Raw genomic sequence first — 16,459 nt, 5'->3', positions numbered from 1 at the left:
TGGCCGTCCCGTAACCGGATACGTGTTTACAGTTTCATAAAATATCTTAATTTTCAGTATGAACCTCCTTTGATTTCAACATGTGTTTTCAGCTGTTTAAAGCAATGATAGACAAGGTGCCATAGCCCTTTAAACCTCTCTGTAAGAACTCGTCTTTTTTTGTGCGTAGATGCAAACATGCAGTAAACGTAACAGCACTGGTGTTAACAACTAATCTTATAAAAACGAAAGAACTTATTTAATATCACCACGATTTATCAACGTATGCAACAACTTTTGTGCTTCATACAGCTATGTAGTAAAGCATAGTTTATCTGTTTCTTCATGTTTACGCGAACTTAGCGGAATCCTCGAGTAGAAAGCATTTAGAATAAACGTTAACAGAAATCATGCTGATTTTTTGCCTCTCTCTTTATAACGTCCTGGGAGTAATAAGAATATTCACTTGGTACAAGTGCCTTTTGTCTTTTTTAAGACCCAGTATAAACATTCAAATTCTCTTTACTGTCCTAATTAACAATTAGATTATGAGCTCGAGATTTCTATCGCGTGCGCCCTCATCAGCTATCACGCGATAGAAATCTCAAGCGAATAATCTAATTGTTTCAGTATAAATCTACTAGTAGTTCAAAACTTAACAAGTAAATTGTCCAAATCCTCCTCACAGACACTTCGAAAACGCGAGGAAGCGGGCTGAATTTTGTTAACAACCGCTACTCACTATCTATCACAGAATAGATAGCGGGTAGTGTAGCCAATCAGAGAACGGCATTCGTGATAGAACGCTAGTAGATTTATGCTAATAAATGATAGATGGATTTTTTTTCCGGTTTAATAGTGACACAAGCATACTCGAAAAAAGAAAATCCAAGTTCTCCCAACAGAAGTTGAACCTAAGACCTTCCGATTACTAGTTTGGATGCTCTACCACTGAGCTACAGGAGACTCGTGGGAGCTAAGGCCATTACACTATGTTCATGGGACAAACATCCAGTAAGGAGAAATTACATGCTCATCACTATCGGGACTGACAGGGTTAAGAGGGGCTGTAAAAGTGTAAAAGCAGTAACGTATGATATGTAATCCCAGCCTCAGAATAATACTTGCGACTGGCAGGGATGTAACAGCCATACTTTGCTTTGAAAGAAAGTATTAATATGATTGGAGATTTTAAACCTGGGCGGTAATGGTAAAGAAAAGTCTAAGGCAAGACTTTGGGTCAAAAATCTTTTGGACGAATCCTTATGGATTAGTAAATATACTCGAATCAAAGTTCACGTTAACCCAGGATTAGCTTAATCGGGCTTTGAACAACTTTGCCCTGGGACGAGTTGCATAAAACTTAACGGCGGGCGTAAATGCTATCGTCAGACGTTAAAATACTGGGCTGGGTTGCTCGAAGCATGGTTAGCGCTAACCATTGGTTAAGAGGTATTAAAACCTATAGGTTGTCATGGTATTTAACCCGGGTTAGCGGCGCTTACCATGCTTCGAGCAACTGGGCCCTGAACGTGACTTGGATGAAGGTCTGGCGTTAGCAGTAACGCCCGACGTTAAATTTTATGCAACTCACCCCTGGTGAATAAATGTTAGATGCATTTTTTTTTTTCATTCAGTGACAGGCTTACTGTATGCCTGTTTCACTTAATGAAAAAATACATCTATCATTTTTTTTTCTAACCATTAAAACATAACATTTCTTTCAATGCACATGTAAGCTCAGTGGTAGAGCATCCACACTAGTTATCGCAAGTTTATGAGGTCAACTCCTGTTGGGAGTACTCGGTTTTCTTTTTCTAAGTAGACCTGTGTCACTGACTGAAAATTCATCTATTATATTTAATTTCTTGCGATATAAGACCGCCGTTCTAGCGGATCGAAAATGACATGGCTTCACGATTGTTGGGGTATTATTCAGTTCGGTCCTGTCTTGCTGTGTTTATCCCAAGTGGTTGCCATTAGTGACTGGATCAGTTGAGGTTCACCAACCGCTGAGCGACGAGCCGGATGATTCTGGGTACGAGTTTCGTAACAAGTGCGCACTTTCTGCCCTAGCTCTTCTCTTGTGTATGAGTGTATGCGCAGTCAAGCCAGAGGCTCTTCCATTCTCAACCCCAGATCTCTAGCTACCATTTTGTGCATGAATGAGAGCGAATAAATGTGGAAACGTCATATCCTTTCTAAAAACTAAAGCTTTTTGAGTTTAGAGGTTGGAAAACGTTCATGAAAATTTTTTCAGTAGCGGCGAAATTCGCTTTGACGCCGTGCTTCATACGAACTTTACGCTCGTTCGAGTGTTGTTACAAGATTTTCAAGTGCCACAGAGCCTGACTCCTAACGGGATTGCAGGAACAAACGCTGGTACCACCCCCGCCTCTCCAGAAAGGAGCCTCTTTCTACTAACATTGCTTCTCATGCTATATCTGTCGTTGAGACAAAACAAAAGAAAGCAGAAACAGCATTAAACATCTCGTACCCAGAGTCTTCAGGCTTTTTGGTCAGCGGGGCAACGCCGGGAAGACTCTGGGGGGTTTCCATTGTTTTACCGCAGAAATCCTGCGGTAATAAAATTCGATGTCCCCAGAGTCTTCCTGGCGTTGCCCCGCTGACCAAAAAGCCTGAAGACTCTGGGTACGAGATTGTAAACACCACGGAAAAGCAGAAAATGTTAATTGGGAAAAGAATTAAGCTAAACTTTAAATTTTTCAGTTTTTTTTTTTTATTTTTATTTTTAAAACAGGGAAGTCTGAATCGTATTGGAACATGTCATTTCTGAAGCCTAAATCAGGCCGGAAACTGAGACAAAATGCAAATTTTCGAGTGCATAACAGTACAACAGTTCAATTAATGTCAGCACATGTGCCGGTCTGATACTTGTCTGATACGGTATACATTTTCCTACGCATGCTCAGTACGCGGACAAGTTTGTGGGTCGAAGACGCGAAGAAATAAATTCCAATTTTTTCTGAGTTAATCTGTCCGACCGCAGTCATGTTGATACTGCAGAAAGCCCTTTCTAAAAAGCAAAGCTAAAGCTGTTGTTTTTTAAAAAAATCGAATTTACTACTCAAGAATTAATTCAAAGTGAATGCGCAAAACAGACACCTTTACGTTTTGAATGTATAAAAACCATTCTTTTGATAAAAAAAAAAAAAAAAAGATTAACAGCGTGTGCAATTTACACAGAACAAATGAGTATATTTCCACAACTAAATGTAAATTAAATTTGCCTGTTTTGTTGGCGGAGCCACTTCAATTTTTCGCGACCAATGAACTCGGTTCGCTTTCACAGCAAAAACGTCCGATGTTTAATTCATTTGTATAAATCCTTTCGATATATTTTGAATTCATAAATATATCTTCAAATTTAAGTGTTTGGGCGTGATTTTGAAAGAAACAAAAATTTTTGTCGAAAAGAAATTCATTACGCTGAGTTTTAAAGGGCCTTAGAATCCAGACGCCACTGCAAATTATCATTTTACCGAAAAGGAAATCGCTCATAATAATTCCATCTTGAAACCATTTTGCGGGAGTTCGGTGACATATGTATATCGAAAATACATAATATTGTTTTGTTAGATAAGTCAACATTCATCATCGAATAACAACAAATTTAAGGATGACGAATTTAGCGGCCAAATCGAACGGAAAAACAAATAATCTAATATTCAGGAGGATGATGCAGTTCTTTGAGATGTAAATAATGTTTGAAGCTTAATTTGCAGATCATTGATCTCACATTTTGAAGGATTTCGAATAAGAGACGTGATTGGCAGTTTATCATCTTGATTTGTTTTGCCATAACAATACTTTCTGGCTTTAAAGCAACGACTTTTAGAGATTAATTCCGTCCATCGATCTAAGAACAAACAGTAAAAAGAACCATATGCTAAATAGAGTTCTTGGTTGTGACTAAAAGCGGCACATCCTAGAGAAAAGATTGCTTTTTTTACAAAAATAGCTTAAAAGGTATTGTTTTAGCTAAGATCAGAAAGGACGTTCAAGGTCTGAAAAATACCTTTCGCTCAATTTCGCGGTAGATTTCATTGTGATTTCATGCATTACTCAGCAGGAAGGCTGATAATGGTTACAAAAATCATCTTTCAATAATGTGTGGTTGATACTTTTCTATTTCTTCGATAGCTACGACTGCATCGAGCGCGTGATTTTAAATTTGCCATTAAGAACGCAACCTTGTTCGCAATTAAATGATGTCACAATCATTATTCACACGTCATGTAAAATTCAGGAGCCGAAAGTGTTCAGATTTTGATTTAAGCGGGCATCACGGCGTAAAATGAACTTGAACAGGAAACAACGAAATAGACAAACACGAGGAACCATTCAGAATAATTAAGATTTCGATGCACACGGCCAAAAGACAACCATGATCTTCGCGTTTCTCGCGCGAATACAAAACATCAAGAAATGAATGAAGATCACCAAAAAGTCGCGGATAATACACAGCAAGAGAAATCCTGTGATACGATCGATGAATTTCAGCCTGGTCATTTGGTATGTGAGGATATTACATCGCCGATAAGGAACAAGGAAGACCTTGAACAGTTTTACGAACCCGAAAACGAATCTGAGGATACTTGCGGCGATGCAAACAGAAATAGCCAATGTTCTAATGGAACGGAAAATTCGATTTTGTCGTCGCATTTGAGTTTGCAAGGACTTCAGGCTCTAAACGAAGGTAGCGCTCAGAACGACAATCATCAAAATCAAAATCTTGAAGAAATATGCCTTAACGAAAAAGATTCGTCAAATTATGCCGAAACTGCAGCAGACAAGGAAGCGTCTCGAGAGTTCGACTTAAGTTGCAACAGGCCACTTTTAAATGGCCATACAGTGGATGATGAAGCAGAAATTACAACAGAGAAACCACAGGAACCTAATTCAGAACGAAAAAACAGCAACACTTCGAAAATTGGACGAAGAATGCTTGCGTTTATCGAAAAAAGGAGATCTCGAGCTTGGACAACACCGGCACATTTTAATAGATCTAATGGCGACGTTGTCATTACAATTGAGGAAGAAGACTCGAATACTCTGGAGCCACGGCAACCCAAAGCGAAATCACCGTCGTCTTTTAACGTTCGCTTGAAAAGTTGGCTTCAGCCCATGGACAACAAAATGAATATGAAAGTTTTTGGAAGCCGGAAAGCCATGGCTGAAGAAGTTTTACGCTACAAGAAAGCTAGTGGATGGATTATACACCCGACTAGTGCCTTCAGGTTTGAGATTACAATTGTTTACTTGTAACAAGAGGGGAGAAAATACTCTGCACGAATTTATATATCTTTTTATTATTTTGTTTCGTTAAGTTCAAAAGGTTGTCTGAAAGTGTCTGGTGTAGCAAGTAGCGGTCCTGTTTTTAAAATTTCACTTGTTTAAAATTGAATTATGTAAGCCCAAGTTCACTCACAGCTCACGCGCGTGTTCATTTTAGGGATTGAAATACTCTCTCAGAGATGATTTAAACATAAGAAAGTATTTTTCTTCCCGCGACACAAAAACCTCACTAAATATAGAAGATAGGTTAAACTTCGTTAAGGTGAATTTCGTCCCGTGTGTGATTCGCTGCGGTTGGATTTCATCAGATGTAATTTCCGCACTTCAATTTAAATATTAATGAACTCCATCAGCGTGTCATGTACGCGGAATTATCAATTGAATCGTTGAAACGCGTGCAAATTGACAAAAATAACTGAAAATACGTTTGGAAAAAAAGCATTTCTATATTTGTCTAGCGACTTCATCAGTAGAGGTGTTTTAATTTTTCCATTGATGCTGTTGTCAATTGGTCGACATAACTGGTCTACAAATTTTATTTGAAGACTGAAACGCGTCAATGAATAACCGGATGGATAAACAAATAACTGACCAGGAAGAGGCTTAAGATATGATAACTTCAATTTTTACCAATTCCACCTGAATATGAAAGCCAAGGTTGATTTTGTTTAACAAACGATTCTACTTATACGGCGTACTTGAGTGGCTGTTGAGAACTTGAACGTATGCAAATTTAAATTGGAAATAATGTCCGGAAAGAGCTGTGAAACACATTTGTGTTTGTTGGTTAATCTTCCCGCTAAGCGCCGACTTTGTCGTAAACGAGCGTTGTTTTTATTTCCTTTCATCTTGCTGTTAATTGGAGGAGGTAGCAGCACATTCTCTTTTTGTCATGCCGATTGTAAGGCAGGCGAATTTAAGACTCAGTTTCTCATATATAATTTTCTCACCTCAAACCCAGGGTTGATCAACGAGTGTTGTCACATAAGTTATTTTAAACCTCAAAAATGTCGAAGAAATGGTGTCCTTGGCTGTCACTTTAATCGCTCCTCGTTGTTATTCCGCTGAATGGACGTCCCACGCGGAAATATATTTAAGGGAGAATACGCATTTAGCTATTCTTAGTGTCATTTTGAAAACCAAAATAGTTTAGCATCTTCTGAACTTAAAACTGACTAATGACCAAGTTCAGTGCAAAAGTACTTTAATTAGATGTTTACTGAAGCTACGACAGGTGTAACATCCTACTTGCTACACAAGCAAGGATGGAAGTTGATTCAACTCGAAAACGTTTGTGCTAAAAATGAAAATGGTGCGTCGCGACGGTTGCGCCCCCTTGGAGAATTCTTCTGTGGTTCAAGAAGCATTTCGTGTTGAATATAGAATACTTAGCTACGATTTCTCACAGCTTTGACTTTAGAAACAGCAAAAGTCCGGTGACAAGAATTATTCCACGAAATTGATTCATACGTGTAGCCAACCAAGTGGGGTGCACCTGTTCATACGTTCGCCGGGATTAACTGGAATTAAAACTGTTTTATTGCAAATATGGCCCCTGGGTTTTGGGAAACTTGATTTGGCAACAAAGAAAAGGATTTCCATCAAAAAGGACCTTATTTGGGTGACTTTTAAACTAATGAGATATGACCTTTTGTAAGCCATCGATTTATTTCCGTTTTGCCAAATGGAACAATGAAGTCTCCAATGGAAATTACGTCATCAGTGTTACGAAGCCTCCATTTTGGATTTCTCTAAAGTCACAGAAAGCAGTCAAAATTGTTTCAAAAATGATCAAAATGTCCCAGGAAAGGGTAAAAGTCGCTATCAAAATGTTAATGCCGTGGACATCAAGTAACGTGCAAAATAACGTGTCCTTCCAAAATTTGCAAGATGAAGTTGAGGAAAGTGCTCAAAATTTCGTGTTAAACTCAAATACATATATATATAAAGAAAGTATGAATGTTTAAAGTCAACACGGCATATTGTGCCTCCCCTCACAAGCCAAAGAGATTCGACGAAGTATGTCGAGAAGGGGACTAAATCTGATGATGGACGATAGGTCAGGGATAGGCCTCTGCTGACTTGATATCACTCGCTCTAAAAGATCCACTTCAAAGTTTCGCAGTTGCACTAGACATTCCGCCCAAATGTTTATTTTTCTATTAATCTATTCTAGGGATTCTTTTCAACCTGTTTCAAAACTTTCAGGGAACGGTCCCATGTCCACTCTCGAAATGTTCCTATAGACTTTGACTTAGGAAACATCGATGATCCAGAAGACGAATCAGTTTCTCGTGTCGGAACCTGCCATAAACAGTTTATTAGCTTTCAGTTCTATTTTGACTGGCCTTAACCTCCTCATTTTTCAGGCTTTACTGGGACTTGATGATTCTGTCTTTGTTAACTGTGAACATGTTCGTCCTGCCGGTAGCCATTGCTTTCTTCAATGACGACATGAGCCCTTCGTGGGTGGCTTTCAACAGTGTGTCCGATGGAGTATTCCTTCTGGATATAGTCCTGAACTTTAAAACGGGTGTGCTCGTTCCTGGTACTCCAAACAAATTCATTCTGGACCCGAAGAAAATTGCCGTAAGGTAAGTCTTACATCGGTTTAATTAAAATTTTATTTCCAAAAATGATACCAAAACTTTATGTGAATTGTGACTGTGGTAGCATATTTCTGTGGTAGGTTTTGAAACCGCCTAATGTTTCATGCAAACTGAAACGAGTTCATGCAGTGCAGCTATGAAGGCAACATTTTCATTTTGAGTTGGTAAATCAAATACAAATCAAATGAATAAATGTAAGGTAAAATTCCTTGAGACAAGCCTCCAGTCGATTACCTTTAAAATGACTATAGGTTTTCCAACTTATAAATCTTTGATCATAATAACTATTCAAATGAAGGTTATGGAGTAGCACGTTCCTGAGTTTCCGTTTGGGTTTCAATTGGGCAATCACAAAGGGAAAGTTTTAAAAGAGTCTTTTGTCAGTCTGACATAATCATGGGCAATTGACCTTTGTTGAGCTTGTGGAAAGCTATTTTAATAATTTAGTTGTTGTACGTTGTACTGTTGTCCGTGAGCAAATTTTAAAAGTTTACTGCGGTCAAAGAAAATTTGCCAGTTGTGGTTATTAAAATGCACTTTTTTATAGTCATGAGCTTCTTGACTCTGGCTCTTAAGTTATCTATTTTGATAATTCGTTCACCGCTCTTGGTTGTCTTCGTGCAGCGCTTTTTATCTTATCGACTTGTGGTACTCATCAGTTCACATTTCTGCCTCCAAATTTTGTTTCGTCTAGCATGCATGAATAAGCCACCGCAATGGAGTCAAAGAATAGAAAATTCATGAAAGATGCTATCGGTTAGCTCAGTTGTGTCCGCAACACACATTTTACTTTTTGCACGTTTCACGTACAAGCTCATCGGCCGACTGTCGCAAATATCAAGAGATGGAGAATTTTAAAGAATCTGCGGAACGATGCAATGCAATGCAACAATGCAATTTCGTTACAAACGTGTGTATATGTGTTAATGAGTAACTATTCAAAGCGTTCATGCAACCGAGGTTGCTACAGTGCACACCAGTAAACCTATGGGAAAAACAATTACGTTTGAAATCACTTGTCCCTTTTCTTCTTGCCAAATGGCGCATAAGGCCTAGGTTTGGTTACTAATATTTCGTAAAAACGTTTTCTAAACCTCTGCGCATGTATGTACAAGGCAGAGCTTTTGACAGTCATGGCTTCGGGAAAATCCAATGCAAAAGGAGTGAGGTGGACGGTGATTATATTGTTTTAAAGCCAGTTCAACAAAGAAGTCTTGATCGTTTTGTAGCCTCTTTTTATGTCGAACACCAGAAATCGCAGTATCACACATGGGCTTCTCCCACGAACGTGAAAGTAAGTTACACTAATAAGGCTATAGTATGAAATCATAGTTAATAAAAGACAATGGTTATGAAGCTTGACAAACTCCTTTGTTATATGTTTTTGTTAGCGTTTTTGGCCTTGACCGTGCACAAACTACAATAGATTTTGAAATGTGTTGGAGCAACTGACCAATAGAAACGTTCCTGCTAAGATATTCAACTGTGGTGTGAACAGTTAAAACAAAGGAATGTGCACGGTGGCGGCCCTTCCAACTTAAACTGCAGCACCATTGTTTTCATGGCAAAGTTTCATAACCAGTCCCTCAATTAACTATGATGAAATTAGTTAAATAGGAAATGTGTGGTACAAAAAAAAATAGAAGGTTCCAAATTAACAAATAAATAAAAATTGATTATTTTAATTTGGCTTATTTTAACAACGGGGCACTGGTAGATGCGATGACTGCCGTGTATTTGTCTTTTTCACAGATATGCAAGGACGTGGTTTGTGATCGATCTCATTTCCTCCTTCCCGTTTGATTACGTGGTATCTTCGGCTAACAGCTCGGGCTCCGGCCGTTTGCTCGGCGCTTCGCGAGCACTCCGAATTCTGCGCTTAGCAAAGCTCCTAAGTTTACTGCGACTATTGAGAATCTCGCGACTGGTGCGCTATGTTCATCAGTATGAAGAGGTAGGTGTGCCAGTGTTATACTCAGGATTATCGTACATCATGTTCGTGTTGTGCAGTGTGTGTGTGTGCGGTTGTGCGTGTGTAGAAAACAGGAGCTTTCTTTCGTGTGTACGCGCAGCTATAGGCGTTTTGAAATTAGACGCGATCACGTAAGCATGAACTCAAAGAATATAGGCATTCCGAGTGGACGACTTTATTCTTTGTTTTCCTTTGTTAGGATTTGGATTCGAATCCGTGTATGACCTCTGCGATACTGGTACAGTGAGCACTGCATTGGTTGTAGAGGTCATAGGTTGCCGAATCCCATTCAAACCAGAATTGTTTCACGCTTTCTTCTCGAAACTGCTTACATCGTGCACGTATAAACCGCGATGATCTTTCATCTTTTGAGCGGGAAACTGGGAAGCAGAAAATTTTCCCCATATTAATATAAATTAAGATGTTTTTTTTATTCCCTTGACTTACATTTCATTGGACTTAATTATACATTGCCACCTTCCAATTTCTGTCTGCTTCAGATGAAAAGAATGTCATTTCAAACTATAATTGAGCCAATGCGCAGCGCAATGTTTGGTTGTGTTAGTATTCTTTTCCGTCTTTGACTGGCTTGTGATCAGCAGCAAGTATCACGGTCCAAACTTGTCTCAGACTCTGGGGACAATAGAGCGTACACTATCTCCTACTGATCCTACTTATTTACTTATTTTACCTATTTTCTCACACAGATTTTAAACATAACTCGCTCAGTAATCCGGTTTGTAAACTTAATCAGTTTGATGATGCTGGTGGCACACTGGAATGGTTGTATGCAGTATCTTGTCCCAGTTCTCGACGACTTTCCAGATGATTCATGGGTTATGGTCCACGGTTTGCGGGTTAGTCTGAAGCACTCTGTATAAAAATTTTCATTTGAGTGTTGTAAACCCAAAACCAAGGCTCGGCCAACCACAAGAGGCGCCAACTAAAGCTGCATTCACACCAACAAAACATGTTTAATTAAACCAAGTCTGAAGAAATGAAAACTGGTAACAGAAAACTGAACCATTGGCTTTGACATAGGATTCAAGAAAACTTCATTTGCGTTAAATCTGTAGTCGACAAGAATCCGAAAGCACCTTTTATGAAGTACAATTTTAAACTGTGTTTAACTAAACAGCTTTTAAACACGGCGTGTTTAAGCCTCGGTGTGAATGGGGCATTATAAGCCTTGAGCCAATTAGAATTCGAAGGAAATACCTTTAATAAGTACCAACTGCGGTCGAATCATTCGGCCCTGCATTCGGCACTAATTAGTTCTGGTTTTACTTCTAATCGGTTAGGTCAGTAAAGGGCGCACAATTTTGTGCCAATCACTGGCTTATCAAAAGTCAGAACTGAAGCAATTTAAAAAAGTGATTTACTTTCGACACGCCATTGAAAACCGTTCTAAAAACATACAGATTCGTAACACTCAATGACAAAACGTCTGAGGGCTGAGTTGCTCGAAGCATGGTTAGCGCTAACCATTGGTTAAGAGGTGTTAAAGCTTATAGGTTGTCATGGTATTTAACCCGGGTTAGCGCTAACCATGCTTCGAGCAACTGGGCCCTGGCTGATAAGCTAAGCCCGAAAAGTTTGTTTATTTAAGATGCTACAAACTTCCGTGTTATCATTGGAAACTCCATTCAGCTCGAGTTCAAGAAGCACAAGTTAAATTCAGTGCTAATCATCTACATTGTGGTTAGATATATGAAAAAAGTCACTTTATTACTTCACGATTATTCCAACTGGTTCATCTAGTACAGAAACCAAACTGTCCTCTAACTGACCTAGTAGTAACTGCATGATCAGGATAAAAAGGAAAGGAAAGAATTCAATGTCATATGCTCACATTCGCCATGAATTTGGTCATGTTCTGAATTTTTTTGTCAGATAACGGCAAAAATATGTACCAAAATCTATAACACACGTGCAGAACCATTGTTTTGCTCAATACACCTGTTTGTGTGGCGTTCTCGTTTACGTCGCCCTTGTCAGTGGCTACGACTTGGTATTCAGGATCCCTAGCCTGTCCCTTCATTTTAGGAATCAACTTATATACTACTAACAAACACAACAGAAGTACTGGGTTTAAAAATGACTGGGAGGTGACAAATTTGGCTTTTAAACTTTTTTTATCGATTGATTTGAAATTTTGCAAGAGCTGTTCTGGGCGAAGATGATAAAATTTAAATGGGTACCATTTAAATAGTTATCTTGAAAAAAGAGCACGGTCTTCTTCGGATTTGGTGGAAGTTTTCGGTTCAAATTCGTGCTATATCGTGTTCAATTAGTTTTGGCCGGTTTTAGCACGTGGGGATTTTTGGGTACAACATTCTTTAGCCTTATTATCATCACCACTCAGTTTGTTTCAGAAGCAACTGTGCCCCTCCAGGATCATCGATAAAATTCTGAAGAAACCGGAATTCTCGTTTGACTGAAATGTTTCTTTGTAAATTTAGTGCTTTATCGAATTCAAATTCCAGAAGTTTTCCTTAAGAAAATTCGACTCGATTTCGCCTTACCTTAGCTAACTGTCATCTTATTTTCTGCAGTATAAGCCGTGGACTGAGCAGTATATATGGGCGCTTTTCAAGGCCTTATCGCATATGTTATGTATTGGTTACGGACGGCACCCGCCCCAGAACATCCCAGAGACATGTGTCACCATATCCAGTATGATGACTGGCGCGACATTTTATGCACTATTTATCGCTTATTCCATCAACGTTATACAGACGATGGATTCCCCTGGGCGTAACTATAAGGAAAAGGTAAGAGAAACTGCTGTGTTCCTTGATAAGTACCAAGATGGACTAATTCTAAGGGAGAAATAACGTGAAGATTTTACATAGAGGCTGTATGCAGCGGATTGTACAGAACTGATCTGCCTTTTTCCATTTGTTTGATGTATATTTGCCTAATTCTTCAATATAGGATGTTTTCTCCTAGGTTTAATCTGCCAATTACTGAAAAGAAAGAATATTTATCGTTGTCTTTTTCTCTCTCTTTAGCTGCAACAAATCGAGGAGTACATGTCCCATAGGCGGCTGCCTGTCTCTCTTCGAGACAAAATTACTAAATATTACGAGCACCGCTTCCAAGGAAAACTTTTTGACGAGGAGAGAATACTCAGTGAAGTATCTCGACCATTGCGAAAGGTAGGCACGTCAACTAATATACAGGAAAATCTTTTACAGATAAAGTCGCATCCAAACCCCGTGTACCCCACTGTAATATGAAGCAACTAGGAGTATTGCTTCCCCCTTCCCCCTCCCCGGATGGGTGTTAATTCAGAGCACAGTTACCCTCAGCAGTATCTTCCCCGTGACAATGAAATTCGCGGAATTCGGCGAAAGCGGTTTATTCTTCAGTTGGTTTTTGAGTTCGGCAGTTTTCCTTGCGTGCACTCCAAAGACCGTCTATTGAAAATTGACCGGCTATCAGACCACAATGCAACATGTACAAGTTTGCTTATAGTCTCAGGGGCACCCAACGGATCGTTTCGGGAAATTATCTGTTCGGTAGGCCCTTAATCCCCTACAATTTTCTAAAAATAATTTTCGCCTCGAACTTTCGTGATACGGGAAATTTAAGGCCTGTTGTTTTCGGATTGATAAAAATGTCGCTTCGGGTGCCGAAAAAAGGTCAGCTAAGATTTTCGGAAAGGAAATAAGACCTAAGTTTTTTGGGAAATGGACAAAAATGCTCTAGTAATTTCGAAAAGACTCAAGCCCCCTAGAATGACCGAACAGATAAAAATATTATAGCGCAGCTTTAAATGAATTTACAGAGCTTTAAAGGCACTCCAGATAGCCTAAAATAGCGTTTCAAAGGATCTGAGAGAAAACTCCCATTGGGTGCCCCTGTAGTCTGTCAGTCGGTTGGGCTAAACGAGCATAGTAAGGGATCAAGCTTGCGGCTTTTCTCTCTGCAGCTCAGTGGGGTTATTTTTTTTTTAGCGAAAAATTAAACAAATTTCGATTGTTTAAATTGGTAGATAGAAACATTTCTATTGACCATCATGTGCATTTAACCAGAGAAAGAAAGAAATGTTATTTTATGTTTTAAGCATGGGGAGTAAATGATAGATGTATTATTTTAGTCAGGGACACCGTCATACTCTGAAAAAGGAAATCCGAGTTCTTCCAGCAGGAGTCGAACCTATGACCTTCCGATTACTAGTTCGGATGCTCTACCAGGAGACTAACAGGAGACTCGTGGGAGCTAGTTCAGAACTCGAATTTTCTTTTTCCGAGTATCCTGTGTCACTGACTGAAAAAATACATCTATTATCTATTTCTTTGTTAGACAATTGTCAATTACAACTGCCGGGATCTCGTGCGCGCCGTGCCATTTTTCCATGACGCAGAACCAGAGTTTGTAACGGCGATAATAACAAAACTCGAATTTGAAGTTTATCTGGAAGGTGACGTCATCATCCGCGAAGGAGAACTGGGCACGGAAATGTACTTCCTTAAATCTGGCGTGGTGAGCGTGAGCTGTGGGGGAGAGAGCGCTGATGATTTGACAGATGGCTCATATTTTGGAGGTGAGCTCATATTAAGTTTTTTTTTTTTTCGTGGAACGTTTGTTTACGAAGAGGAGAGAAATTGGGGGCAAAACGTTTCCCCAAAAAGGCAATTTAAAGATTTTCAAGTAATGGGCATCCGCAAAAGGAATAGCTAGGAATAACAGACATTAAATTCTGGCCATTGAAAACTGATTCTCACTGATCAAATCATTTCAAAACCAGCGAACGAACTTTCCATTGTTTTTAGGTTTCCATTATCGGAAACAAGTCTTTTAGCTCAGTTTTCAAACGGGTTTTATCGCCCACATTTAGGCACTTTTAGCTCTCGTTGATCGATTACAGTATATGAAAGACTAGTGTTCCCACTGAGAATCGTGAATCATGGAAGATACTCTATCGGGACTGCTTTATTATAACATATGCTGTTGATTTTTTCCTTAGAAATTTGTTTGTTGACCAACGCCAGACGCACTGCGACCGTCATGGCAAAGGGTGTTTGCGACATCTACATTCTACATGCGGAAGATTTCAGGGAAGTTGTGGACGAGTATCCCGAGATGCGACAAGTGATGGAGTCAGTAGCGACTAAGCGACTAAGTAAAATGGGAAAATCAGTAGACTTTTCAGCATGTCCATCAAGAGAGTGTTTGCTTACAAAGCTGCAAAGTTCACGGAACGGTAGCATCTGCGGTAGCTGCTCGAATCTGCTGCAGCCGCCGGAAAATAACCCCGAGATTGTAATTACCAGGGATGTCCCGTTAGCTGCAGACCCAATCAGCGACAATTCCATCACTTAGAAAAAAGCGATTGCTGTTGGCGAAATTTAGTTGTTCTACTCCATCGGTTATCTAGTATAGGAATTGTGCGCAATAATTTCTAGGTTGAGTTTATGGCATGTTCGTAGCTAGAAAAAAAGACATGGTTCTGCTATAAGAACTGTTCAAGGTAATTTAAATTAAAATGGGGCGCAAATTTGGGAGAGGGAGACCAATGTGTTATCCGTACATCATCGATAACCGCTGCTTTAAGAGAAATAAGATTTTATATTTTATCTTTATATTTTATGCACTGCAAATTACGTTTTATGTAAATAAAAGTTCTTGATGATTTTAACAATAAACGTTTATATGGAGTTATAATAATGTAACCATTCGATAGCCCAAACTTGTTCCCAAGTCTGCCTAGTTACCTTGGGAATGAGGTATAGCCTAATGAAGTGATTGTCATTAAGCGGATTAAGAGGGCATCCACGATAGGACCAGGCAGGAGCGGCACAAGCTATCTCACCGATTTCGGTGAAACTTGGCCAGTTTGAAGGGGTTGATCCAAAACTACTTCTGTCTAAGTTTAAGGAAATTTGGTCAAAACCGGGGGGAGTTGACCACCCCCTTGTCTTTTTTTAACAAAAATGACAAAAAATCACCTAAAAAATGGTCAAAAGTAGAAGGCTCTACTCCTACAAGAATTCAACCAAATCTTTTCAAATTTTCAGTGAATGTTGTCCTAGCCAAAGACAATCTATTGTCTACGTTTCGTTCTTTTACGACTAGTTCCTCTCACACAAGTCGTCTCAGCCAAGACCCCCCTCTCACCCAATTGTGAAAACTGTTAAAATACCCAAAGTTTAGGCCAAAATATCTCCAGTGGCGGAGCATGCTTCAAAAACAGGAGCATACGGTCTAAAAGGTGCGACTTTATACTAACATTATCTGCAAAAAAATCTTTGGGCACTCACTAAATTATTCCACAGTGCGGCTGCAAACACTTCGTCCACCACAGGGTACCCGCTTCAAGTTTTTTCATCATAACACGCAAATTCGGTAATTATGACACAGAAAAAAACAGAAAATGCCACAAAATTGTTACACACCAGATACTTTAATGAAATAAAACCATTTCTATCTAATTGCTTAAAAAATTGGCCACCACAGGGTACCCACGTCAGTTGTTTTTTTCATTAGAACGCGCTAATTTGGTAATAATGACATAGCAACAGACAGAAAATGCCGCAAAATGGTTACACACCAAAAACTTTAATGAAATAGA

General features: G+C 39.2%; 1 protein-coding gene across 1 annotated transcript; it reads left to right on the top strand.

The window, feature by feature from the left end:
* The first annotated feature begins 4,237 nt into the window (after positions 1-4,237).
* On the top strand, positions 4,238-16,116 carry LOC146459957 (potassium/sodium hyperpolarization-activated cyclic nucleotide-gated channel 2-like). Its single transcript, XM_085088739.1, has 8 exons — positions 4,238-5,240; positions 7,668-7,892; positions 9,660-9,861; positions 10,587-10,736; positions 12,435-12,653; positions 12,894-13,040; positions 14,191-14,431; positions 14,855-16,116. Exons 1-8 carry the CDS (start codon positions 4,429-4,431, stop codon positions 15,208-15,210), a joined length of 2,352 nt encoding a protein of 783 aa, XP_084944865.1. The 5' UTR covers positions 4,238-4,428; the 3' UTR covers positions 15,211-16,116.
* The last annotated feature ends 343 nt before the right edge of the window (positions 16,117-16,459 follow it).

This window comes from Pavona decussata, unplaced genomic scaffold, assembly GCF_977016875.1.
Source record: "Pavona decussata unplaced genomic scaffold, jaPavDecu1.1 SCAFFOLD_215, whole genome shotgun sequence".
Lineage (NCBI taxonomy): Eukaryota > Metazoa > Cnidaria > Anthozoa > Scleractinia > Agariciidae > Pavona > Pavona decussata.
The sequence above is the reverse complement of the archived record's forward strand: the minus strand, read 5'-3'. Positions and strand labels throughout refer to the sequence as shown.